Source organism: Protopterus annectens, chromosome 1.part0, assembly GCF_019279795.1.
Source record: "Protopterus annectens isolate FY-2018-M chromosome 1.part0, PAN1.0, whole genome shotgun sequence".
Classification (NCBI taxonomy): domain Eukaryota; kingdom Metazoa; phylum Chordata; order Ceratodontiformes; family Protopteridae; genus Protopterus; species Protopterus annectens.
In genome coordinates this window covers 507986452-508013437 of record NC_056725.1, presented here as the reverse complement: position 1 = coordinate 508013437, position 26986 = coordinate 507986452, and the positions used below count along the sequence as shown (strand labels likewise).

The 26986-nt window shown below is 40.1% G+C and overlaps 1 protein-coding gene across 2 annotated transcripts in view; it reads left to right on the top strand.

The window, feature by feature from the left end:
• The window catches only part of AARS2 (alanyl-tRNA synthetase 2, mitochondrial), a 1016815-nt gene that overhangs the window by 547643 nt on the left and 442186 nt on the right, over positions 1–26986 (top strand). For both annotated transcript variants that reach the window (XM_044060935.1, XM_044060942.1), the window contains one exon: positions 20311–20480. In XM_044060935.1, coding sequence (XP_043916870.1) covers positions 20311–20480 — 170 coding nt within the window. The remainder of the gene's footprint in view (positions 1–20310; positions 20481–26986) is intronic.

The following is a 26986-nucleotide window of genomic DNA, read 5'->3' as shown; positions in this document are numbered from 1 at the left end:
TGGGAACAGTTGTAATTCAAATGGACAATATGTCATTAGTTTGGTACATCAACAAACAAGGAGGAACCAGATCTTATTCTTTGTGTCGAGAAGTCCTCAGTGTGTGGTAATGGGTGATCTCATCCAATCACTTTCTGTTAGCAATGCACATTCTGCAGAAGTCCAGTGTGATAGCAGACAAATTGAGCATGTCCATTCTTCCCTCTCACAAGTTCAAAAAAGTGATTGAGGCAATTTTCTATCAGTGGGGCCAGCCTTGCTGCAGTCTTTTTGCATTTCCCCTAAACAACGAATGCAGTAGCTTCTTTGCCGTAATCCCTCCAGTGGAGGAATCACCGAGGGATGCTCTGCTCCGCACTTGTCTTCCTTGTCTTCTCTGTGCTTAAACATCAACCCCATTGATTCACAAATTCCTACATAAAGCTGCAAGGTTGAAGAGCAGACTCATCCTCTACACCTTACTGGCCTTGACAGGTTTGGTTCCCCTTCCTTTGGCTTCATCTAATTTACCCACCTTGGATTCTGTATCCACTTACAGACCTCTTGTCTCACTCAACAGGCATGGTTCACCTGGACATCTCAAACCTAAAGCTCACAGTGTGGTTTCTCCTCTTCTGGTAATACCCAGACAAACTATGCTCTCGTCCCCTGTCCGTCACATACTTTTATGTTCCCGTAAAGCTTCCACTAGGAAGATCTACAAGAGTAAGTGGAAGAGGTTTCTTTGTTGTGTGCATCAAAAAAGTATTGATCCCTTTTCAGCCCCTACATAAAATGTATTAGAATTTTTCACAGAAATTTTTAATGAGGGAACTAGTTCATCTACCATTAAAGTTCAATTGGCAGTGATCTCTAACTTTCATGTAGGAGTTGACAATTCTTCTCTGTTCTACTAAGATATGCAAGGCCTTTCTAATAGGTACTATTTTACTTAGACCACCTTATAAAGATCCTACCCTTCCATGGGACTTGAACCTTATTCTGCAGGCCTTAATCCAGTCCCCCTTTGAACCAGCTGGAAAATCCGATCATAAAATTTTGACCTGGAAGACCTTATTTCTAGTGGCCATTACCTCTGTCATGAGAATTTTAGAACTTTAGGAGTTAACTTCTAAATCTCCTTACTTGATTTTCCGTAAGGATAAGGTAATATTAAGAGCCAACCATTCCTTCTATCCTTAGGTGGTGTCAGGATTCAGTCTCAGTCTATTAATTTGAATGGAACGACCAAACGAAAGATCCAACACTGTTTTATTAGTCTCTCTAGCGCCTCGGCTCACACCTTCAAGGAGAATAACTACAAAACACATTTCATGAATATTTATATCATCTTAAAACAATCAATTAAACAATCAATTAAACAACTGAACAATAAATCATTAATTTATAAAAAAACTTTCCAATTAAATTCCACATTGACTAGGTGTCATTGTTCCATACTTCAATATAAAAACAGTCTCTTTATATAAAAGTTTTTGCTTAATTACTTTGCTACTATTATCCACTATTATATGTTCTAAAATTGTTGCTAACAAACCATCTGGTTGACTATTATGGTAGTCTTTAAAGTGCATTGCTAAGGGACTTCCATTTTTTTGTTCTTTATATCCCTTATGTGTTCCTGAAGTCTAACTTTGAAAGCTCGTTTACTTTCTCCTATGTAAAACAATCCACAAGGACATTTTAGTGCATACACCACTGCTTCTGTATTACACGTGAACTTTCCAGTAGGTTTAAAGTATTTACCATTTATACACTCAAATGTTCTACTTATATACTGGCAAGAAATGCATTTACCACACTGGTATGTGCCCATTAATCCTATCTCCAATTTTAAATTAACATTAGGTCTAAAATATCTAGCATGTACTAACATATCTTTGAGGTTTCTGCCTCTCTTATAGGAAAATATAACATTTTTCGGAATTATTTCTAACAAGTCTTTATATTTAGATAAAAAAGGCCAATGCAATTGTACTGCCTTTTTAACTTGTTCTGCTATTAGATCATACATCAGAACCATATACATTTTTTGACCTAAATATTCATTTCCTTCTTTCCCTTTTCTCTTTTTAACCCTGTCTGTACATGTTCTTTCATCTCTTGCTCTTTTCAAAGACAATTCCACTTCTTTTTTATCATAGCCTCTTCTAATAAATAACTGAAAAGTTTTTTTTAACTCTATCTCTAACTCATAACTATTATTGCACAGTCTCATTATTCTTGTAAACTCCCCGTATGGTAAAGATTTGATAAGATGTGAAGGATGGTAACTATGCCCATCTAAAAATGTAAGCTATCTTCAAATTTCCTATATATTTTAGTGGCAATTTTGCCATTGTCCCTACCTTCCAAAGTTAAATCCAAGAAATTCACTTTATTACCTAACTGAAAACCATCGAACTTTAAACCAAACTGATTTTCTTGCAAATTCTTCTTAAAATTACATACTTCCTGTCTACCTCCCTTACATATAAAGATCAAGTCATCAATGTATCGGTAGTACTTGATAACATATTTCTTAAAAAATTCCATCTGATACAAGAATTCTAATTCAAAAGAATTCATTAACACATTCGCATACATAGGGGCAAAACCTGCCCCCATTGCTGTGCCTTTTAGCTGATGAAACAATTGACCATCAAAATAAAAGTAATTATTCTTAAGGCAAAATTCCATTAATTCTATAATATAAAAGGACTGTGGATTATCTCCTAATATTTTTTCTAACGCTCTTAACCCATATTAATGTTTAATACTTGTGTATAAGCTTTTTACATCTGCTGTTAACCAATACATGTCCTGTGTCCATACAATTGAAGAAATTTTCTCTAAAAATTCAAAACTATCTTTAATGTAAGATGTTTGTTTAATAACATGGATACAGAAAACTGTGAAGAAAAATTCCCATATTGTGTAAAAAATAATTACACGCTGATACAATGGGACGTCCCGGAGGAAAAAGGGCATTTTTATGCACTTTTGGTAAGCAGTAAAATAAAGCTATCTCACAGTTCTGTGTCTTAAACTTCTTCATTATATCATCCTTTGTAAAATATCCTAGCCGAAGTCCCTTTTGTAGTATATCATCGAACTGTTTTAATGCCTTTTCATACATTTTGATATCACATTTACTATAAGTTTCACTATCATTAAGATGTTCTAAACACATTCAAACATACTGGGTATAATGCATTAATACCACTTTATTGCCCTTATCCGCTGGCTTTATTATTAATTCCTGATTATTAACTAAAGTTTGTAAGGCCTGACATTCCAGTTTACTCAAATTATATACAATATTATGTTTGTTAACTTCAAAAGTATTATATATTGATTCTATAGCAAAATCAATCATTGCTGCAAAATTTCTAATGCCCTTGTGTAAATGGTGGAACAAAATCACTTTTAGTCTTTACTCTAGATGTATCCCATTTACTATATGCATTATTATCAACTGTAGCATAATTTTCAGATAAACAAGAATGAAAACTATCGTCAGAATCATCAGTAGACGATGATAACATTGCTATCTTCATTGCTAATAATACAATTACTGTTATCATGAAAAAATACAGTCAAATGTAATTTACGTATAAAGTGATAAACATCGCTTTTCAAAACATGTAAATGGGGCAAAACAGTTGGAATGTATTTTAAACCCCGATTAAGAACTGAAAAAGTTGCATCATCCAAACTAATGCCACATAAATTAATAATATATGTAGTGTCCACATTATATTTATCAGTTACTATCTGTGAACTATCATTAATTTCTTCTGGTTTGTTTATACCTTTGTGCTGCTGTGTGTGCAGCAACATATGGTCTCTGTCCATTTTCCAGTTCTTCGTCGTTTTCTCTAAATCTCTCTCCTTCACTGAAGCCAGTACGTTTCCCTCTACGAAAGGACTGTTGGAATGAATGGGAATTTTGTGCTGCTGGAAGTATAGGGAAGTCTCCACCTTCTCCTGATTCACTTTCCCACTCCGTGGAGACATCTGAATATGCATGCGATCCGCCATTACGTTGTTGCCTCTCCTGTTCCGCAAATCGTACGCCTTGACGTCGTTTCCTATTGTTGATTGGTCGGGAAAACGCTGAATCTCCAGCGTAATCTTTGATGTCACGATTCAATTTGTATTTTTTAACATTAAGCAATTCTTTTTCCAATTCTATTAGCTTATTCTGTATGTCTTTAAGGCATTGCTCCATACGAACTGCGCCAATAGCCCCAGATAGGGTTTCACAGGTATTAGTAATGTCAGTTTTAAGTTTAGCCTGTTTAACTTTATCACGTTCAACCAAGATGCTGACCCATTCAATTGAACACCGATGGGCAGCTGTTACCCATCTTTTATGAAACACTTTGTCTGTCTCATCTTGCAAATCAAATGGTGTTGTAGGGTTTTTGAAGGCTCGTAAGCCTCTAGGTGTGATATCAAGTTCTAGGTATCTTTGTAAACTTAAACAGTTAAGGTATACCGCTAATTCTTTAGCCATCAATTTGTCCAGTTTCTCAAATGTTTCTTTCATATCTGCAGGTAAAGAATTACCAACTCGTTGTCCAATGTATGAAAAAGGATTATCCATTCTTCTCTGTTGTTCTTTCTGTAGGAATTTCTGCCAAAAAGTAACTTGTTCTTCTTGTGTTACTCAAACTATTAGTCTATTAATTTGCCTGTTTTATTCCCCAAATTCAAAAGCAAAGGTGAATACATGTTGCATTTACTAGACACTCATAGAAACTGCATTTCTACTTGCACAGAACAAAAGACATAAGAAAAATCTGATCGATTATTTGTCTTTTGCAGATGATAAATTGGGCAAGTCTGTCGCAAAAGTGACATTGGCAAGACTGCATAGTGTTTGTCTATAATAAATCAGGGGTTCCATTACCAAAACCTTTAAGAATTCATTCTACAAGATCTATGGCAACCTTGTTTGTGTTTTTATCCAGCCCTATGGATGACATATGTGTAGTTGCTACTTGGGCTAATCCTCATACTTTTATGACTCATTACAAATTTAATCTGGTCTCTAGAGGAACAGCCGCCATTGGTTCAATGGTGCTCGGGAATATCCTTCCGTAGAGTCTGCCTGGGATATAAGGTAGCTGGGGACTCTGTCCTAATGGTTGAGGAATGAATGAAGATGGACAAAATCAGATAAAGAATTTGGGTGTGTATCATAATGTTTCATCTATGTTGTCCGTTTTCATTCTTCCTCAATTTCCCACCCACCAACCCTTCTCATCTAAGACTTCTAGAAGAATGAGATGCAATTAAGCTACCACTGTGCCTTCTGTGGAGCTTCAGATATTTTCCTTTGTTAGGAACATTATTCATATATATTTTCCCTTCTGGTCCCCCAGGTACAATCTCACTACTGCAAATCAAATTCCGTTCTCCACCTATAATTAATAATCCCATCAGAAAGCTGATTATTTCTCCTAGAATTTTATTAAGCTATCCATAGCAGTTTTAGGTGGAATATAAATACATGCCAGCGTAGTCGTCCTCCCTAGCTCAGTAGCCCCCGTAGAACTAGAATTCTGCCAGTATTATATTTTTTATCCTCTTCTATCAGTGTTGGAGCTCCTCTTGGAATTAATATAAGTACTCCCCTTTTCCTTTGTCCCAGAATCCTCTGCATAACCATCCTAAAAACCTTTATCAAATTCACATGCTCGGTTCTTCCCATATGTCTCCTGTAGCATAGCTATTTGCATTCTACATGTTTTAATATTGTTTGCTACTGTATTTTGTATATATATGTGAGACCATTTGCATTTAAAGATACCATAGAAAGTGTTGCCATTATGTTAAGTAGTTATTTCCACATGTTGTGTAATAGCTTTTATAAGTGTCTAGTCCCCAGCGTTTGTGTTACATGCATACACTAATGTTTGGCAGGTTGATATTTTATGCAGTTGTTTCTTGTCATATCCATCTGAACCTATGTGACATCTTACAAAACGTTTTGTTTTAGTGAAAGCCTTCAAACAAAATGAAAAAACACATCCCCAGAGCACCCCTAAACATATTAATGCTAACACACAAAAATATGTGCATCTTCAAATATTGAAGTTTAACCCTCCTAATAGGAACAATTGTCTGAGACTGTGAGCCACAGTTAGTCTTGGATTAACCTGTAAGTAAGTTATTCATGCTAAGACGCATGTTATAGCCTGTGCTTCTACGTTGTGCTGTCTGTTTTGTCTTATCTTTATTCCTCTCCCAGATTGGGAAAACATTTCAATGCTTTCAAAAAACATTATCTCCTAGCCTTTGAAAGAAAGAAGTATTCTTTTTTTATTGCTCCATATCAGATTGTCTGAATGGAGATGTGAGAACCAGATACACAGTTGCCTCTACAAGCACTCATTTGTTTGCTAGAGAAAATGTTTTATTGTAGTCAGTGTTCTTTATGTGCTTCCCCTTAAAACATGTTACTAGAACAAGCGAAAGACCTTAATCCCAGTCATTCCCCTATCCAAGAATAACCTCTCAAACCTCTTGCATCAGAGGCACATGGGATATATGCAAATGGCCCTTACAAACATCAGGTGTTTCAGCTATATTTGCATATATCCCATGTGCCTCTGATTCAAGAAGTTTGAGACGTCTCTCAGTGGAAGTTCTAGCTTGGCTGGAGTTTTTATTTAGTTTTTACTGTTTTTTTTTTTTTTCTGTGTGACCTTCTCACTCTGTTTTAGTTTCCTATGCAAGAGTAAGAAAAAGCACATCTATTTTTCTTGTATCATGCTCTTTTGACCAGACTTTTCTTCTTTTTTTTTTTTTTTACATTGCAGTGCCTCCAATCATTAGAACTCAGCAAGGAGAAGGAAAAATAGGAGCACCTGCTTACTTAAAAATAACTAAGAAAGTTTTACTTTATAGCATGCAGATTATGGCATGCATTATAAAAGTACCACTGTTAAGAACAAAATTTAGTTTTACTTAACTCTTTCCTTCCTCTTCCCCCTTCGTAAATGTTCTTCCAAACATTAATGACATTAAGCAGGGCATATGCTTTGGAGTCCCTTAGAAGTTTAACAAATCAAAAAAGTCCAATATTTCCAGATTTTTTGTGTCATATTCCACAAATATTTTTAGTGCTTTGTAATCCCACATTTATGCCAGTTTCCGAGTTGCTGGTTTTCGTCCTTTTGATCTCAGTCTCCCAAATCCAGCCTCTGCTTCATTTCCAGCTTGTTCCTGGTTCGTCTAGTCAACTCTTGTACTTTTTTTTTCTCTCTCTCAAGCAATTTCCTTTGAAACATTGTAAAAGGTTTCACTGGCACAGTCTCTCTATGGGACTTATCAGAAGAACAAGAAGCAGAATCTCCTTCTGTTTCATAGCTCACTTTTTGTTGTACAGACTTTTGTATTTCTTCATTTTGTTCTGTATCCAAAAATGATTTTGACCCTCTGGGAAAGAATGTTTTGGATATAGCAGTTTGAATCTCATGCCTGCTTCTCGACATTTCCTGATTAGTGGAACAAATGTACTCTTCTTTTGCCTGGTGTACAGTGAGTAATCATTTTCTGCAAACACTCTACTGTTCCCCACTTTAAGTACTTTGTCCTTCTGCCAGAGTTTTGTCAGAACCAACTCCTTCTGTTGGTAGGATTGTATCTTTACTATTAAAGGTCTAGGTTTGTGTTCTGGTCTTCCAGAGGGAGAAGATGAGTATGATGGAGGGTGACCTTGGTCCTTTTTCCTTGGGGTCTGTTTCCTACCAGGAAAAAGGGGGTTTGCCATCTTCTCTGGTGTTGGTTTAAGGTAATAGACCTGTACTTCATCCCCTTGGCTGTTCTTGGTAGAAGACTAGCTATGTAGGAAGATGCTGCTTTACTTTCCTTTTTATTTATTTATTTTTCCCCTTTTTTATTCAATATGCAGGATTGAACCAGTGGTTCCTCTTCCAACTAACTCATTTGTTTCTCTATTGGGACAAAAGCCTTCCACCCTATTCATTCCACAGGGGAGGCAAGAGTCTGTTAGTAGGGGCTGGGCCAGTCTGTAGATCCTGTGGACTGGACTGTCCTGTCTCTATCCACATGGCAGCCTTTTGAGTTCAACTATAATTGCTTCAGAAGACACAGCTGTAACCTCCTAAGCAGCACATTGTTTGCAGTGTGGGCAGGCTAAGCTTTTTATGCTGCAATGGTAACATTTGCACTTATGCCGGTGTTGCCAGTGCAGTGAAACAAATTGCCTCCATTTGTCTCCCGGGATGGGTGAGCTGATGTTAGCTGCTTACTCTTGCTCTTCCCTCCCTCGTCCCTCCAGCACCTGTGCTGGTAATTAAACATGGATTGTCTGGGGTGCAGACAGGCTTTCATTACTATGCACCATGGAGTTGGATGCTTTTTTCCCTCCTTGAGCCTTGGTGTTTCTGGTGCAGTGTCACAGCCTCTTTCACCCACTTGAGGGGGGAGGGCCACATCCTGTGCTTATCAGCCTGATTAGGGTGGGAGCTAGTTTGTCATTGTTTGGGAACATGTTCCCTTGTTGTCTTGGTATGTTCTGTGGTGAAGTGGTGAAAAGCTGGGTTTATGTTTTCAGATAGACTGTTGGTGGTTACTCACATCAGAGAAGATGGTATGTGCTACTTGGAATTCTGTGTTACTCATGCATCCTATTGAGATCCTTTTAGCTAAGGTCCCATTTCTCGGAAGTTAATATAACCTGTTATAAAGGTAAGTGACCTCAAACTAGATTGTGTTAATATAGGTAAGGAGGTGCAAGGAAGGAAGGCCGCTGCATGAGGTTGTGGGAGACTTGCCCCTAAGTTCACTTAGGTCTCTCTCTGTTGTTTTTTATCCTTAAGTTTTACTGAATCAGGATGTCACTTTACCATGTTTCCATGAAAAGTACCATGTCTCATTCTCACTAGCCTTAGGACCAATCAGGTATGGTCCTCAGTGTTGCTTATTACAAATACATTCTTCATCTGTCAGTTAACCTGTGAAGAGGGCTATCCTTGAGTTATGGATACTGTTCCTCAGTCACTTTGTGGGTGGTAGTTTCCCATGACTGCTAGGTTTTGGGTTTCCTCTGAGCTGTGTAGGTGTGTGATAGTATACCACTTTATAACTGCTTGTGGGGGAGTGCATATTGTCACTGCTTTTCCTTGACATTCAGGAAGTCCTCACCAGTGAATAGTGAGTGAACTGGTTGGCATGACAGATAAGTGCCCTTATGTAGTTGAGTGATGTTATGGCATGGCATGGGTTGTCATGGTTTTGTTTCCATCTCTGTGCATCAAGACTAATAAAAAAAAGATGGTGACTCCTGATTAATAGAAAAGATACAGCTTTAAGGCCAATCCAGGAGAGTCCTCTTTGTATACATAAACTGACACCTGTTATTTCTCCATTCTAGAAAGAACAGTCCTTCCCTTTACTACTTACTCTTGTAGAGCAATGGTGAGTTGAAGGTGGGTACCATATGAAGATATCTGTATGCCTTTACTCCAATTCTCTGTCTTCCCCATCCGATTTCAAAATTCAGAGAAAATATCAAGTCTGACAAGGGTATGATTGTAGGCAGGAATATCTATCCCAGTAGAGGTCACAGTTGTATAATTTTGGTTAGGTAGATAGCTGGCTCTTCCTCAGGGTTGTTTAGATCCCTTGTTGCCTACCTTATCTGTGTGCCAGAGTCATGTGGGTGATTGAGACCACCAAGAAGCCTTCTAGTCATTAGACATATAAAATTAAATGGAAGATGCTCATTTAGGCATTGGTATCCTGTGATTTCTGTCAGTTGGTCAGTTTATAGGCAATTTGATCTACCTTGGGTACTTGTTTGACTTGAGCTTTGGTTCCTCCTCAGTCACGATGATTTTCTGTGACTTCTTTGCCCATCATGACCTCATGGAGAGCAGAATAGTTTTAACTGTGGCTCATTAGACAGCTCCTCAAAGAGGTTCTGCATCATTTATCCTTTTCTGAAGATCTCTTCTGCCACTTAGATCTTGAGCTTCTGGATTGATAATCTCATCTATCCCATTTCGACTTTCTAGTTGGTGACTGCAAAATTTGGCATGTATCCTTCTGGAGTAACCCAAATTTCTTCCCACAAAATATTGCAAATATTGTCCTCCTTACAGTCTGTTTCTTTCCACAGAAGCAGAAAGTGTGTGAGGGAGCCTTCTTTACCCAAGTGTGCAACTCCAGCTCAGATTTTTAACTGAAAAGACTGCATGCATGTAGGAGTTGGAACAACTGTCCTCTACTTTGCTCTAGGGATGGATGGATTTGGCACAGGCAAGCAAAACCATTTCCAGATGGATTGACGATTTAATTATGTTTTACCATCAGGTGACTAACCTGGAAATTTTCTGTCAGAATCTTTGCAGTCATTGGTTTATTTGGCTGCTTCCATTGCCTGCTTCAAAAATAGTTCTATTAGGGTATTTGTGTCATGGACTCTTGGTTGTTTTTTATAGGTTCATAGGTTCATAGGTTTATACTAGGCTATCTGCCCTAAGGCATTTATAAGCCTAGCCCAAAGTTTTGTGGCTTACGCCACCCCTTATATGAAAAAATACTGTACCCATTAGTTTGTTGTGCCTCTGTCCAGCAGTGACACAGAGATGTTTCCCGGGGTAAACATACGATCTCCTATCCACAGGTCAAGATTTCTCTTGAACATAGCCAGCGAGGTGCTCTGCCTCACATGGACCGGGATTTTATTCCACAGCATAGGGAGTCTCTGAGTGATAAATCTGTCCCTCCAGCACGTCCTATTTATATCCGTGCTAAGGTTTAAGTCGCTTGCTCTAGTGGTTTTGGTGGATTTGGATTTTTTGAGGTGGAGCATGTCCATTAATTCCGGGTTGGACATGGCCTTGTATGTCAGACACATGTCACCTCTGAGCAGACGATATGCGACTGAATAGAGCTGGAGTTTCTTCAATCTGGCAGCATATGACAGATTTTGGAATCCCTTTATCCTTTTGGTGAGGAACTTTTGGGGTCTCTCCAATTGCTGCAGATGTCGGGTGAGATACATCCCGAATGGGGCATTGTACTCGATCATTGGTCTGATAAGTGAAGAGTACAGGGGAACAATGACCTCACTAGATCTGGATGTGAATCCCTTCATGATCAGGTGGGCAATGTAGAAGGTCTTTCTAACCACTTTAGCAACGTGAGTGTCAAAAGAAAGGCCACTGTCAACCTGGGTCCCCAGGTCCCTGATAACCTCTTCTGTGCTTAGTGGATTGCCACCTATATGGTAGCTTGGGGTTTCCTAGTTTTTCCCGAAGGGTATGACTATACATTTTTTGGCGTTTAACTTCAGGCCATGGCTCTGGCACCAGCTATTTGTTTCCGTGAGTCCTTTCTGAAGGATATCCGTGTCCGATGCACTTTCCACTATGGCGCCCAGTTTGCAGTCGTCTGCAAACTTTGTCAGCCAAAGTCCTCCCATGTTGGCCTGTACTTCTGAGAAGTAGATGCCGAACAATAGGGGGCCAAGGACCTAGCCCTGTGGGACACCACTTGTGACTGGCTTGGAGTCTGACATAGCGCCAGCAACTCTAACCCTGTGGGTTCTGTCCTTAAGCCAGTTTGCAACCCATCTTGTGACATATGGGTTTACATTTAAGCTGGTAAGTTTTTCTACAATACCCGAGTGGGGTATTGTGTCGAAAGCCTTTGCAAGGTCATGGTAGGCTGTATGGACTGCCTTTCCCTCATCAATGGCCTTGGTGACTGTTTCAAAGAAGTCGACCAAGTTCAAAGGGCATGATCTGCCCTTGACGAAGCCAAACTGGGTCGGGTCCAATGTCTGCAAGTCCCCTATATCTTTGTTTATGAGCTCCATTATGATCCTCTCCATAGCTTTGCAGACTGGACTTGTTAAGCTTATAGGGTGGTAATTACCAGGGTCCATAGAGGCACCGCCTTTGTGGAGTGGGACCACAGTTGCCGTACGCCACTCCTTGGGCACGTATCCTGTGGTAAGGCTGAGATTAAATAGCTGCCTTATGTGCGGGTTTAATTCCTCATTTAGCTAGTGTAGCACACAGCCGGGGACACCATCCGGTCCCATTGATGCTGTGTTTTTAGCTTTAGAGAGAGCAGCTTTCACCTGCGCATTTGAGATGTCTGGGAGGCTACACTCCACTAGGATAGTTATCTCTCCTTTAGGGGGGGAGAGGGGGGTGAAGTTTGCACTGAACCTGTCTGCCAGTATGTTGGCAATGTCTGTGGGTTCAGTGATTTTTGTATCATTTTGGACTAATTCTGAGCATATCTGGGAGTTTCCACCCAGGTTCCTAACATAGCTGAAAAAGGCCTTATGATTGTCCTTTGAATCCATGGCAATTTTTCTCTCAAAATTGGCCTTAGTTGATTTTATGAGTGCTCGTATTTTTTACTAATAGTGATCAGGGTGACTTCCCTTTTATGGATTTTGTTCTATCATGTAATAGCTTTCTCCTCTTATTGTAAAGTTTGTTAATGGCTGGGGTCCACCAGACTGGACGTTTGCCCTTTGTGGAAAGAGTCTTGGTTTTATTTGGGATTGCCTGATCCATGCAGTCCTGGAGGTGTTCATAGAAGGCATTTGTAAGGGCTTCCGCAGCTTAGGTTGTGGTTTCCACTGGCTCAGGGGCCTTGAAGGATACCACACCAGTCTTGAGTAGTGTGAAGTTTGCTTTAGAGTTCTTCACTGTGGTCTTTTTTGTTTGGGGTGGGGGCGGGATGTGGATTTCCAGTGAGATTAGTTTATGATCAGATCTCACCAATGAGGGATATACTTCCGTGTGGAGCATTTTGTCCCCATGTTTGTGATAATGAGATCTAGTATATTTTCTCCTCTCGTGGGAATAGTGACTAGCTGTTCCATGGCATTTGAATTTATGAACTCCAGGAACCGTTGGGCTAGAAAGTTAGGGCTTGAGTAATGTTCCCAGTCTATATTCGGGTAGTTGAAGTCACCCAATATGATGGTGTTTGGAGATACATTTATACCCTCCAGTGTCTTCAGGAAGGCTGTGTGGGGTTCCTGAGTTTGCGAGGGTGGCCTGTAGCATGCTACAATTTGTAGAGCAGTTTTGCCTATGGTTAGTTGCAGCTGGATGGTTTCCGAAGCTTCGTGCGTTGCCACCAACCTGGAGGTGTGGGTATCCTTTATGAATATGGATACACCCCCTCCTTTTGTGGTGTGGTCCGGGTTTTGGGGCCGGAACGCATGATATGAGGTAAAACCTAATAGTGCCGGGGTGCTCTCAGGAGCCTTGAACCAGGTTTCAGTTACAGCACAAACATCGATGTTCTCCATACTGAGAAGGGCCTCGAGTGCGTGCATTTTAAGATTTAGACTTCTGGCATTAGCATTACCCTCAGTTTCTTCCCGTTTTTGTTTTCTAGGGTGGTAGGTTTAGAATTTGAGCCTTGCCTAAAAAAGGCACTATGGGGATGGCAAGAGCCTTAGCCAATATCCGGAATCCCAGGGGTGACAGGTGCAAGCCGTCCCTTGCGAAGCAGCGTGGCTTGTCAAGCATGTCATCCCAGGCAGACAGACACTGGATCCCCTTTGAATGACACCAGACATTAAGCCAATTGTTAAAGCTGATCATCTTGTCTCTATATTGTGGCATCATTCTTGGTGAAGGAAGGATACTGGTCAGGGTCATACCTGCCTGGGCTACATAATCAGAGAGCTCTTCTATGTCTCTTTTCATGTAGTCCAGGGAGGTACGTCTCAGGTCGTTCACACCAGCATGGACAATGACTGTGTCATATTTGTACTTGCCGTGGAGTGACCCGAGTGCTTGTGTTATGTGGCGGATTCTAGCGCCCGATAGGCAGCTTACTGTGACCCTCTCCTTGTTCAGCCTGGTGAGTGGGACGTCAGTGTGTCTGACTATGGAGTCACCTATGACAAGTATGTTTGGTGTTGTATTTGGCCTTAAGGGCTGTGACTGCTTTGCACACTGATTTTGTGGTTTATGTGTTGCTTGTGGGGTGTCTTGAGGTAGCAGTTGTTTGGGTGTCTGCTTTGGAGGCCTCTGCTGTTTAGGTAAATTTTTACTCAGAGCCACCGAGTATGTGTTTGTGTGTTTGTGTTTGATTCAGTGGTGTGGTAGCATTATGTGAGGCTGGTTTTGTGGTGTGTGTAGTTGCCTTCTCCTCCTGTCTGGTCTTGCCAGTCCTGAGTTGAGAGAGCTCAGCCTCCAGTTTGGCTAAATAGCTGCATCTCTCGCAAGTATTTGTGTTATGTGGGAGGAGGAGAGGGTTGTCTGTGTACATGAGGCAGTTATAACATTGCCTCAAGATTCCCAGATTCACCAGCTGGACCAGAGAGGAGATTGACAACTGACCTTTGGACATGCTAGAATAATATTGGGAATTCCTTAATAATTGAAAACAAGGGCCAGTGGGGAGTGAGGGTGTAGTGCTTTTAATTTTTAGTGCTGACTTATATAATTGCTTTAGTGAGCAAGTGCCAGGTAACTTGAGTGCAGTGTGTTACAAGTAACTAAATGCAAAAACGACAAACAGTAACTTTCTTTCAAGTGAAACAAGGAAATAAGCACAGTAAGCAATGCAGATATCACTAGTGATCCACAGAAGCGGTGAGAAGCCGCGTATTAGGTGGAATTTGCGTTCCAGGGAAATAACAAGCAAACAAACAACAAGCATATAAACAAAGCTAGATTCAGCAGGCCTGGATCTAGTCTATGCTACAGCAAACAAGGTGTACCAATTTCAGTAAGATATAGTTCAAATATTCAGGCACTATAAACCTTTAACCAGAAATTCCCAGCTCAGAAGGGCAGAGTCCAGCCTCTTCTCCCACAAGAGTGCAGACCACAAACCTATCTTTCATGCCTTCAGCAGGCTCTACTGCTTTGACCATAATTCCAGGATTCGCATTTCCTTTGACTTTTCATGTTGGAAGATTCTGAGCTTTTACCTTTAGACATTCTTCAGCTCTGGCCTTCCTAGAGGTTTAATTTTAACTAAATGTGATCATCTGAAAAGTTACGTAATGCAGAAGGCCACTTAACTTTGGTATAACAGTTATATTTATATCCTTTTAGTTATAATTTCTGTGGGTACCAGCTGCAGTGGATACCTTTTACCCTCCTCTGTGCCTCTTTGTTTTGGTAGACTCTTCACCAGTTGTTGTGAATGAAGTTTTCTTTCAGTTAGAAAGGTATATATTTGGACTTGTGCATTATCGCGTGCACGTGTGTGTGTGTGTGTTTTCTGACTTTTTTAGTTGGTGCTTACCTGCTGGGTGGGAGTTGAACTGAGCAGCATGGTGGCTAAGATACATTTCACTAGTTTAACACACAATGTCATGCCGTGAGCTGGCAGAAGACTCATGCCTCTCAGTACAGGAACAAGACAGAAAAAATAGAAGAGCTGATCATGGCAGCCAACAATCTGATAAATAAAGCTCCCTTTTGCAGACCAACTGAGTATCTGTCTGTTATTTTGTATCTTGCAAAACACATTTGCTAACAACATTTCCTCCACTCATTGTTTTTAGAGATGTACATACTTTTGTGCAGAAAACATATTTTGTCTTTCATGCAGACCACGTACCCTTCCAAATGAACATTTACCTTCTCCCAAAAATTGTGTTGTTGATGTCCTTTAAGCAGTCCGTTCACTTTCTGTCACTTCACAGTATTTTTTCTAGTGGTATAGAATTGTGTGTCGGGGATATCCTTCATTCTTTGGATGTTTGCTGTTTCGTCTTAGCATGAATTTAAGATCCAAATGTACTTCATCTTTCCCCTTTGGAGAAAAGATTTTCACTTGGTAAAAATAAATCGTAAGTAGCTTCTCTATTGAATCACTGTCTTTTTTGGGGCAATTTGTATGTAAACCATTGCCTTCAAAGAGCACTGTACTCTGGGAAGGTAGTTTCAACCATTTTTTTCTGAAACTTGCCTGATTTAACAGTTTGCACTACAGTAACTTGGTCATGGTTGCATACTTTTGCAGACGTATTCATAATGGATCTCTTCACTAGGTCCAGAAGTGTATCCCTGACTGGTAAGATCAGACCATAAACTAATCTCACTGGATATTCACATCCCGACCCCACCCCCTGCCCAGAAAACCACAGTGAAAAACTTCTCTAAAGCAAATTTCACACTCCTCAAAACCGAGGTGGAATCCTTCAAAGCCCCCGGGCCTGTGAAAAATACGGCCCAGACCGCAGAATCCTTTATAAACGCATTCTATGAACACCTTCAGGAATGCATGGATCATGTGATCCCAAATAAAACCAAGACCCAATCCTCCAAAGGCAGACGTCCTGTCTTCTGGACCCCAGCCATAAGCAAACTATACAGTAGAAGGAGGAAGCTACTAAATGATAGAGCAAAATCCCAAAAAGGGAAGGCATCACTGATCAGTATTAGCAAGAAACTACAGGCACTCATAAAATTGTCTAAGGCCAGCTTCAAGAGAAAAATTGCACAGGACACTAAGGATAATCACAAGGCTTTCTTTAGTTATGTTAGGAACCTGGGTGGTAATTCCCAGATATGCTCAGAATTAGTCCACAATGACAAAAAATACACTGAACCCACAGACATTGCCAACATCCTAGCTGACAAGTTCAGCGCAAACTCCCCCCCCCCCACCAAAAGGGCAAATATCTATCCCAGCAGAGTGCTGCCCCCCTGACATCTCAGATGCTCAGGTAAGAGCTGCCCTCTCCAAAGCAAAAAACACAGCATCAATGGGACCAGAAGGTGTCCAGGGCTGCGTCCTACATGAACTCCAAGAAGAGCTAAACCCAAACATAAAACTACTGTTCAATCTCAGCCTTACTACAGGATATGTGCCCAAAGAGTGGCGTACAGCAACAATGGTCCCTCTCCATAAAGGTGGTGCCTCAACGGATCCTGGAAACTATCGCCCCATAAGCCTGACTAGCTTGGTCTGCAAAGCTATGGAAAGGATCATCATGGACCTCATAAATAAAGATATTGGGGACCTACAGACACTGGATCCTACCCAGTTCGGCTTTGTTAAGGGCAGATCCTGCCTCTTAAACCTGGTTGATTTCTTTGAAACAGTCACCAAGGCCATTGACGAGGGAAGGTGGTCCACACAGCCTACCTGGACCTCGCAAAGCCTTCGATACAATACCCCACTCTGGCATTATAGATAAGCTCACCAGCTTAAATATAAACCCCTATGTCACTAGATGGATTGCAAACTGGCTCAAGGACAGAACTCACATGGTTAGAATTGCTGGAGCCATGTCAGACTCCAAACCAGTTACAAGTGGTGTCCCACAAGGCTCAGTCCTGGGACCTCTCTTGTTTGGTATATATCTCTCGGAGGTACAGGCCAACACAGAAGGACTGTGGCTGACCAAGTTTGCAGATGACTGCAAACTGGGCGCCATAATCGACTCTCCAGCCGACACAAGCATCCTCCAAAAGGGCCTCATAGAAACAGACAACTGGTGCCAGAGCCATGGCCTCAAGCTAAATGCCAAAAAGTGTATAGTCATCCCCTTTGGCAAAAACAAAGTGCCCACAAATTACCACATAGGTGGTAATCCATTAAGTACAGAAGAAGTAATTAGGGGACCAGGGGACCCAAGTTGATAGCAATCTCTCATTTGACAACCACGTGGCCAAAGTGGTTAGAAAAACATTTTATATAGCCCACCTAATCATGAAGGGATTCACATCTAGATCAGGGGAGGTCATCGTGCCTCTTTACTCATCCCTCATCAGGCCCATAATCGAGTACAATGCCCCTTTTGGGATGTACCTTACCAGACACCTGCAGCAACTGGAAAGACCCCAAAAGTACCTCACCAAGAGGATCAAAGGGCTCAAACAGATGCCGTATGCTGCCCCGTTAAAGAAACTCCAGCTCTACTCAGAGGCGATCTGTGCCTGATGTATAAAGCCATGTCCAACCCGGAATTAATGGACATGCTGCACCTCAGAAAATCCAAATCCCATCGAGCTACGCGCTCAAGAGACTTGAACCTCAGCACTGAAATAAATAGGACATGCTGGAGGGACAGATTCATAACCCAGAGGCTCCCTTCACTCCGGAATAAAATCCCAGTCCAGGTTAGGCAGAGTCCCTCATTGACTCTCTTCAAGAGGAATCTTGATGAGTGGATGGGAGATCGTAGGTTTACCCCGGGTATCACTTCTGTGTCACTGTTAGACAGAGGCACAGTATACTAACCTCGAAAAAGGGCATAGCAAAATAAATTTAAAATGGGTGGCGAAAGCCAAACACATTCTGGCTAGGCTTATAAATGCCCTAGGGCAGATAGCCTAGTATGAACCTATGAACCTATAAAAGTGTCTTCTAGGAGGGATATTCCTTCAGGCTTTTATCCTTCCAACTTGGTAATTGCTGCATACTTTTGTTAACATATTCATAATGGATCTCTGCACTAGGATAAGGGTATCTTCTAAGAGGGATACTCCTTCAGGCTGATATTCTTCCTTTTGCCTTTAAAACATTGCTTAACCCTGTTTGGGATTTTATCACTGCAGATGACATCTCAAAGTAATAGATAACAGGTGCAGAAGTTCTCCCTATATAATCTCATCTTTGTTTTTGAGAATTTGGAGGGCAGGGTGGTGGAAATTGTTTGCTTAGCAAACTTATTCTCTCTCAATTTGTCTTATTCTTAATTGGCTTTTAATTTTTTTTTTTTACCATTTTAATTAGTTTGATTTTGTTGTTCACCTGTGACTGGTTATCTGATTGCTGAGTTAGGTAGATAATCTGTTTTTGTTAGTTTTCTGCTTTGATGCATTTCCACTTTTGCCCTGGTTATTTGGAAGCAGGCTTTCCTAGGTTTGGCAGGCAGCTGTATCAGCTGTTTTGTCAGTGTTGCTTTTGAGAAGCATCTGGTTTGGGCTGTTTTGCAGGATGTGTAGCTTGATCCAGTAGGATCGCATTAGTGTGTTTCTGGATCTATGGCTGCTGTTAGTTTTCCTGGTAAGGTTGATAATTCAACCATTTTTCTGTGGTGGTTGATTGTCACGTGTTCTTTGGATCACAGTGCCATGCTGTTGAATGGGTTGCCTGCTCAGTTTGTATTCTTTCGTGTAACTTTAACTTTCTGCATCAAGTATTTCATCTTTTTCCAGGTTGTTCAACTTTGGACTTGCTGTAGCTTGCTATGATGTCTGTTGTGGGGACTTGTTTCATTGTTGTACATGTTTTGTTTATGCATGCCTTGCTGTTCGACTGGTGGCTGCTTTCACATCATGGTTTTCTTGAGATGCGGTAGTTTGATTCAGCATTGATGTTTGTGAAGTCTTTTCATCACGAATTATTCCTTATAGGTACTAATTTGTTCTTCAGTTTATATCATTTGCTTTTATCTGGGTGCATGATAACACAGGTCTATACATTATTGCTTGCAGTATCCAGCATCTTACTGCTTAACTGTACATATTTTCGCAGAATTCCAGATTTTGGCCTCATGTTTTTGGTCCATTTCTAATAAAATTATGGTTTTCTGGCAAATCATTGGCAAATTGATGGTTGGAAATGACGACAGACATTTGACTTACAGATTTCATACCCTTCAAAAAATTCATGCAAATGCAAAACCTGTTGTTCTGTCAATTTTTTTAAGTTTGTAAAAGCAATATTTAAAAAGTGACCCTTTTTTGGGTTTTTGTCCTCCCATTATTGATAGCTTTGTACAGATTTATTGCTCTAAGAGGTTGAGAGCTATGTCCAACATATTTTTTTTGTTTACTTTATCCCATTGTTAAATGTTAATAATTTCTCTTGCTGAACACTGTATGTTATTTTCTGTTTTGCATATATTTTTCAGTGCTTCGTTGATGAGCACTTTAAAGATGAAGTTGAAGTTTTTAGGAGGGCCTTTGCAGTCATTGCATTTATTTTTCATGTTCTATTTTTTTTTCCTGATTATTTACTACTATAATCTTGAATTCAGAAGAATACCTATATGAATAAGCACATTAATAATTTTATTTCCTTGTAGTTTAGTCTTGGAAGTGGACTCCTCCTTGTACAGAGACCAAGAGCTGGCATGTTCTTGGGTGTGCTTTCACCTAAACTGAAGTTTGGGGACACTAATATGTTGAAAGAGAGCATGTCACTGTATGGAGGGGAACTTGAGATAAGAGATTTCCTGCAAGAAGGCAATGGATAAAAGTAGCTAGACATTACCAACTGTAGAGGACTATGGTAAAGAACAAATATTAGGGAGTATGCACATACAATTTTTAACCTGTGTCAGACAGGTGTCTTCAGGATGGTCTCAGATTTTTCCCTTTTTTATGTTCTTAGTTTTCAGCCCTTGCCAGGCCACTGTTTTGGCCCTGTATACTGATGATTGCTTGGTATCTGAAGTCAGTACTGGACAGCTCTGTGGAATCATTTTGGATCGGACCAGTTTCTATGCTGAGCAAGGTGGACAGGCAGCTGATCATGGCTACCTGATGCGAACTGGACAACAAGTATGTGTTTAGAATGTTATTCCTTAGTTTACTTTGTACCCCTCTCTTTAAATTGCCAGTAAAAAAATAAAAATAAAATTGTACTTTACCTGCTGTTTTGTATGATGGTGTTGATCAGGTCACAACAAGAAAAACAAAGTGTTGATAAAAATTGGTCATTTGTTGTAATTTTAATAGCTGCAGATTAATGGAATGCAGTAACTTTCAAGTAATGATTACAGCACAGGAAAAGGAAAGAAATTAGCTATCCCATCACCTAATGCCTCTTTTCTGATCTCTAAACTTTGTTTAGTTGTTGTCCTTTTATTTTGTGGTGGATGTTAGGTCTTCCAAGTTTCTTTATATAAATACAGGTTTTATTGGCACATACATGACAGAAAAGAAAGCGGCAAAACCTATAATGTTTTGTCATTTGTTTATTGATTCATTTTTATTGTATATGCAGTTCTGGTGTTAGGATCCTTCATTAATGGTTGACATGACTGAGACAGTCTTCAGTGTTATCAGTTCAGCTATTTTTCTGTGGAGCTCATGGTCATTAGGATTGACCTATCTTCCACAAGTACACATTGTGTCATTCTTCTCCATAATATGAGATTATGCTTAGGCCTGCATCAGTTTATAAGGGGGTCACACATGAAATGCAAGCCGTAGCAGCACAGTATAACCTAAAACAGACAAAGCTGTTAGCGTTTTCTTTTTCATCATTATTTCCTCTCTCCTCCATGCATTAAAAATAATGCCTTTTCTTCAAAAACATTATATTGTAAAATATAAAAATAGACCTAGAATTAAATTATATCACTCCAAGACTGAATCAAAAGGAAGCTAGAATCTATCCAAGCAAGAAAGCTATAAGTAAATGCTTAACAGTTAAAAGGAACTTGCTCCATGGTCAAGTACCATTCCGTTTTTTTGGTAACAGGTCCCTGCTATACAGGAGATGGTCTTCGTGAAATTGCTGATACCAGGCCCATGCAAAGGAATATGCAGTTTTCCATATGCTGCACTAAAGCATGGCTATGGACACACATTGCCCATCATTTTGCTAGCTGTAGACAATTCACATCAAGGCTTAGTGTTTCAGAATGTCATTGAAGTTTACGCCATTGCTGAAAGATGGGAAGAGGATGTTAATGCGCCTTGAATGATACTGGTTTCTTAAAAAAAGTGTCATCCAGGGATATTCATGAGCAGATAGTTGTCAAGAAAAAAACAACTTTGATAAGCAGTAAAGTATTGGGCCTAGACTTGAAAATGATAAGCACATTGACTGTTTCCACTTAAGTCTGCATGTCTGTGCACTGAAGCTTATGTATATGAAGGTGGAACAGCCAGTATTGGGTCTATATTAGAACATCGAAGCTTCAGAACTTCAAATGTTCTAATATCGACACCTACTATCCAAAAACTGATAAGACCGAAAATTGAAAACAGTGAATTTTTTACTAGGGAAAAAATTTGCTGATCCAAAACACATACACACACAACACAAACACACCAAACAAACTGCAGTCCACACACATACACCTAAAATTTTACATCTGAACCTACACTAAACTGTACATACACCACTATCTACCCACTTAACTTAACCCTAACCCTCAGGTCCGCCACTATCGCACGCACAGCTCACCCGTGCCCTAACCCTAACTCACCTATCCCACCCTAACTCTCACGTCCACACAATCGTACACTTACCTGAACCCGACCGTAACTTTCCACTGCAGAGCTGAAAATAGTGAAGCGACAGGAACGGACAACCGAATTCTTTGGGAAAGAATTTGGTTATCTAAATTTTCACTATTTTCGGTTAGTAGGTGTCGATATTAGAACATTTGAAGTTCTGAAACTTCGATGTTCTAATATAGACCCCCATTATTGCAGAGTCAGCACTGCATATTAAAAAAATATTAGAAAAGAAAAAAAATAAAACTTAAACGTTACTCAGAAGCTAGTGCTTCGGCATTGCAGTCGGTCCCACTAAAGAATAGGACTTGCTGGATTTGCAACATGAAAGTTGCACACTGGATGGTAGAGTAAAGCACATGGAAAAAATATAATTCAGACAAAAACAGTCACTTTAGAAACTAGGTGAAAGAAAATGTGCTGTGTTTTTGTGCTGTTCCAGGTAACTGGAGTTCACAACATAAAACAGACTTGTCTTTTCATAAAATACCGCAGAATTTTCCCAGCAAGAGTTAATACATGTTCATCAGGAATACCTCATAGCATTGCTCATCATCTGGAGCTTCCTAAATCAGAAATTGAGTGGTGATGGTCAGATTTTTAACTGCTTGTAAAAATCAAGTCCTACAAGCTTCTGTCAAACAAATATGCTTTAATTATAATCTGGCATTAACTGTTTTTCAGAATTTACCATCAGAGATGACAAGATCCACGGTGGTGCAGCAGTAGCATTATTGCCTCACAGCAAGAGGTTCTCCCATTCGATTCTCGGTTGGAGTGCGGGGAGTGCCTTCTGTGCGAGTCTGCATGTCCTCCTCACGGTTGGGTGGGCATTTGAAAGACATGCATAAATGGGCGTGCCTTCATTGAAGGTTGAACGCCGAGCTGGCACCTCTGCGTTTTGTGAAAATCTACTGCCAATCATTAGCGGACTGGAGTTCCGCTGTGGCGACCCCTGACAGGGAAAAGCCGAAAGACAACAACAACCATCAGAGATGACAAGAAGCAAAGTGTTTCTTTTATTATGCGGTGATTATTGTAACCAAGCATTCTTTTCAGATTAGTTTTCCAGCTGAGGTAGAAATTACATGTAAAGAAATACATTTTGACTCACCAGGACAAGTGGGAGAAGAAAATTGAAGCCTTCAACCTTAATAAAAAGAAATAGGAAATCTGTAAGTTTAGAATATTGCCTTTTTAGCTTTTCTGTGGGCATTTGTATATGGATTTTTTATTTTTGGGACGGGGGATGATTTGCTGCAAAAGGAATATCACTTCAGGCTATTAGAAACTACCAGATAAAGTGAAAATACTTTAAATTTTCAAAGTGTGGTAACACTATGTATCAGTACTTAGCTAAGAAAAAGGAATCGGGCCTGCTATGCAACATTATTTTGAATGTTTATATTGGTGGTAAACAGCTGTGTAAAACTTTTAAATAATGTAGTTGTCCATTAAAATAAGTGAATATGTGTGGTGTAGTTCTGTCTGTGTGTTGAAGCATGTACTGAAAGCATGATCTGGTGTACAAGCCAAAAATCTGCAGTACCGGAATAGAGGTGTAGCTGTGCAGAGGTGGGCTTGATGCTTGTTTGTGTAAGGGAAGAACTGCATGTGTAAATGGCAGTGTAGCTTTTGTAAATATATGATTATTACTAGTTTTGTAAATGGTAAGAGATTTGTTTTTAGGGATAGATATACATTCAATATTTTGGGAGTTATGTGTTTAATTTATTGTACTTGTGGTTCTGTACATAACTGAGCAAACACAAAGGATGCTGAAAATGTATTCAAGAACATCTTAATGGTAAAAAATATAAAATTAGGTAATTCTGTAGCAGCACATATTACAGAAAAATATGAGAGTAATGTTAATTTATTAAAAATGTGTCCTTGAACAATTATTAACCAATGAGAAATCTGAATAGCTAAAGAAAAGTTTTACTTAAGAAAGAAGCTGAAATGATGTAAATATTGGACATTGCATCCTTTTGGGCTTGGTCATGAACTTAATTGGAGGCACTTGTTTTCTTAATTGACTTTTAATTTATTTTTGATTGTTTCATTTCCTGTTTGCTTTGTGTTATATTGAAGGTGTGAGTCCTGGAAGGCGCATTTTTTGCAGAGGCACTAGACCAGTAATAAAGTCTTATGCCTGTATTCTTTTGCGTTTTTATTTATTTATATATATATATATATATATATTTTTTTTTTTTTCTGGCTACACGCGCACACACACACCACAAACACCTTCACCTTCAGAACACTCCTCAGTGTCTGGAGTTCCCTTTGCCCAGAGAAACTGGGAACACTTCCCAGAGAGTGAGAGGAATGACTTGGACTCCTCCTCCTAAATGTTTCCACCGTGGGTGTGATACAGACAGTGACAGTGCTGTGTCCCTGCTTCACCCACGGAGGAAATCCCGTTTGGAAATGGTCTTGTAGAATGAAAGAGCATTTCAGATGGGAGAAAAAGTGGTGTTCAGTGTCCAGAAAAGGTATTTTGATTTACTGGTTCTGGACTCATAAACCTGTGACAGTCCCCCTAGTCTTGTGATCTCTAGCGAATGCATTGTACCGGTCTTTAAGGAACCAGATACTCAACTTCCTGCACCTAAGAAATCTGATGGTTTCTATATGGTCCGGGAGTCCAACAAGTTTCTTTACAAAATTCTAGCGGATCCAGCAGTGGCTTCTGCGGATCCAGACAAGGGAGCAGAACTGATGGCTGCTTCCAGTACTCTTCCATATGGTGAGGAAAACACAGAGCTAGACCAGTTTAGGAAGATTGTGTACACAGCTGCCATTCTGGCTTTCAGAGCAATTAATTGTTGGACAGACAAAGTTTCAAATTGCTTTCCTAGACCAGATAAAAGAGACTATTCAAGAGGTGTCTGATGGGATCAGCGGGCAAGATTATTGGTCCTCGCCCAGTCATGTGGCTGATCATGCCATGACGTGTGGTTATGATGTGGCTGCATGATACCGAGTGGCATCTGTGTCAGCGATGAGGAGACATGGCTGACTGAGGCTTTAACACTTGCTAGAGAATGTAAAAAGGCACTTGCTCAATGTGCCCCTGCATAAGCTTCTGGTGTTTGGGATTCCCAATGGTAAGGTACTAAAGTGGATAAAAGGGAGAGGGCTATGCAGTCAGTTAAATAGCTTCTCTGTGCGTATGTATGATAGGAATTGACCACATAAGCCTATGCCTTTCTACCATAGGCAAGGTAAAGAAAGCCAGTGTAAGAATACAAATGTCAGGTAGATTAGAAGGGGAGGACTCCTCTCCCCAAAATTATCCTTGACCTTTACCTATCTTACACACCCAAGAGAAAGCCAGGTGGGTAACCCACTGAGTAGGAAACTGGGACTATATCACAAAAAAAAACAAATGAGTGTTGTAGATATCTCATGGTTACAAAAGTTCCTAAGAAGGCAGGCATTTCAGGAATCCTGCCTATACCATGGAGTTAAGTGCACCTAGTCCTTTCATCCTACAAGTGGTTTTGTAATTAGTAGTCATAAAGCCTGTACCAAAACTGAAACAGAATAGTACATTCTACTTAAATCTTTCTAGTACACAGAAAGAAGGGTCCAAGGATGGCCATCTTTGTGCTGGCAAAGATCAGCAGCTATCTCAAGATACCAAAATTTGAGATTCTGACATTAAAAGCCCTCATTTCCCTTAAGCTTTGATGATAACTGTGAATCTCAAGGCCTGTTTGCAAATTCCCATTAACAGAAACCAGAGATGCTTTCTTAATTTTAAAGGGGGAGGAATCTTCCACTGTCAGTTTAACCGCCTTCCTCTTTTAGATTGAAAACTGCACCAGTGTTTTTTATGAAGTGTCTAGCTCCACTAATTGCTTAGTACAGAATCAGACATTCAGCTTCACCCCCAACTGCCTCATTTGCTTGCTATCTCAAGAGGAGGTTGAGAGGACCTTGCAGTTTACTCTGGGTGTTTTTTTGAAGCCTTCCAGCAACTGTACTACTCACTTCCCTCCTGACAAAGTGGAATCTGGCTCAGCACTTCTAGCAGATTACTGTAAAAACAGTAATTACAGCCAGGATGTTCCTAAGGACACAAAGATTTATGGCCTACACAATTCTTATGTTTCCTTTGGCTAGACTGCATATGACAAACCTCCACTGGTACTTGTGAAGTACCTAGAGTCAACATTCACAGCCCCTGGGGGCAATGAACCCTACACTACCTGAATCTCCTGAGAGTTAGAATGGTGTTCCAGTCAATTCGAATTTAATTAAGGGATGTCTTTTCAGCAAGGACCTGGCAATTAAACACTTAACCATGGATGCTTCAGATCTTGCTTGAGGCCATACTCAGGAAGCCTAAAATGCAAGGATGTTAGAATGAAAGGAAGAAGCTCACAGATGTAAAAGAAGTGATGGCTCTGATAACATGCACCAAGCCTCAGGTCCATCTGGAAACTAGAGTTGCAAGCGTTAACAGAAAGTACTATTGGTATGTGGCACATCAGTAAACAAGGTGGACTTGCTCCTACCCTTTTTGCAGGCTGGCCACAAATACCTAGGAGATCACTTTTTTTTTTTGTTAAACAAGAAACATCTCTGTTATATTATTACTTAAGACATAGGCAGTCATACATTTATATAAATGAAGACAAACCATATTGACATTTTCAGTTGCAGACATTATGTATCATTTATCTGTACAGTCATTGTCAGTCGAACATTAAAACTTTCTGTTGGCCAAAAATATGCTGAGGGTTTCCATCTCAAACTCACCAGTGAATGGAGCTATGGGCAGCAGCACAGACTCTACATGGTGC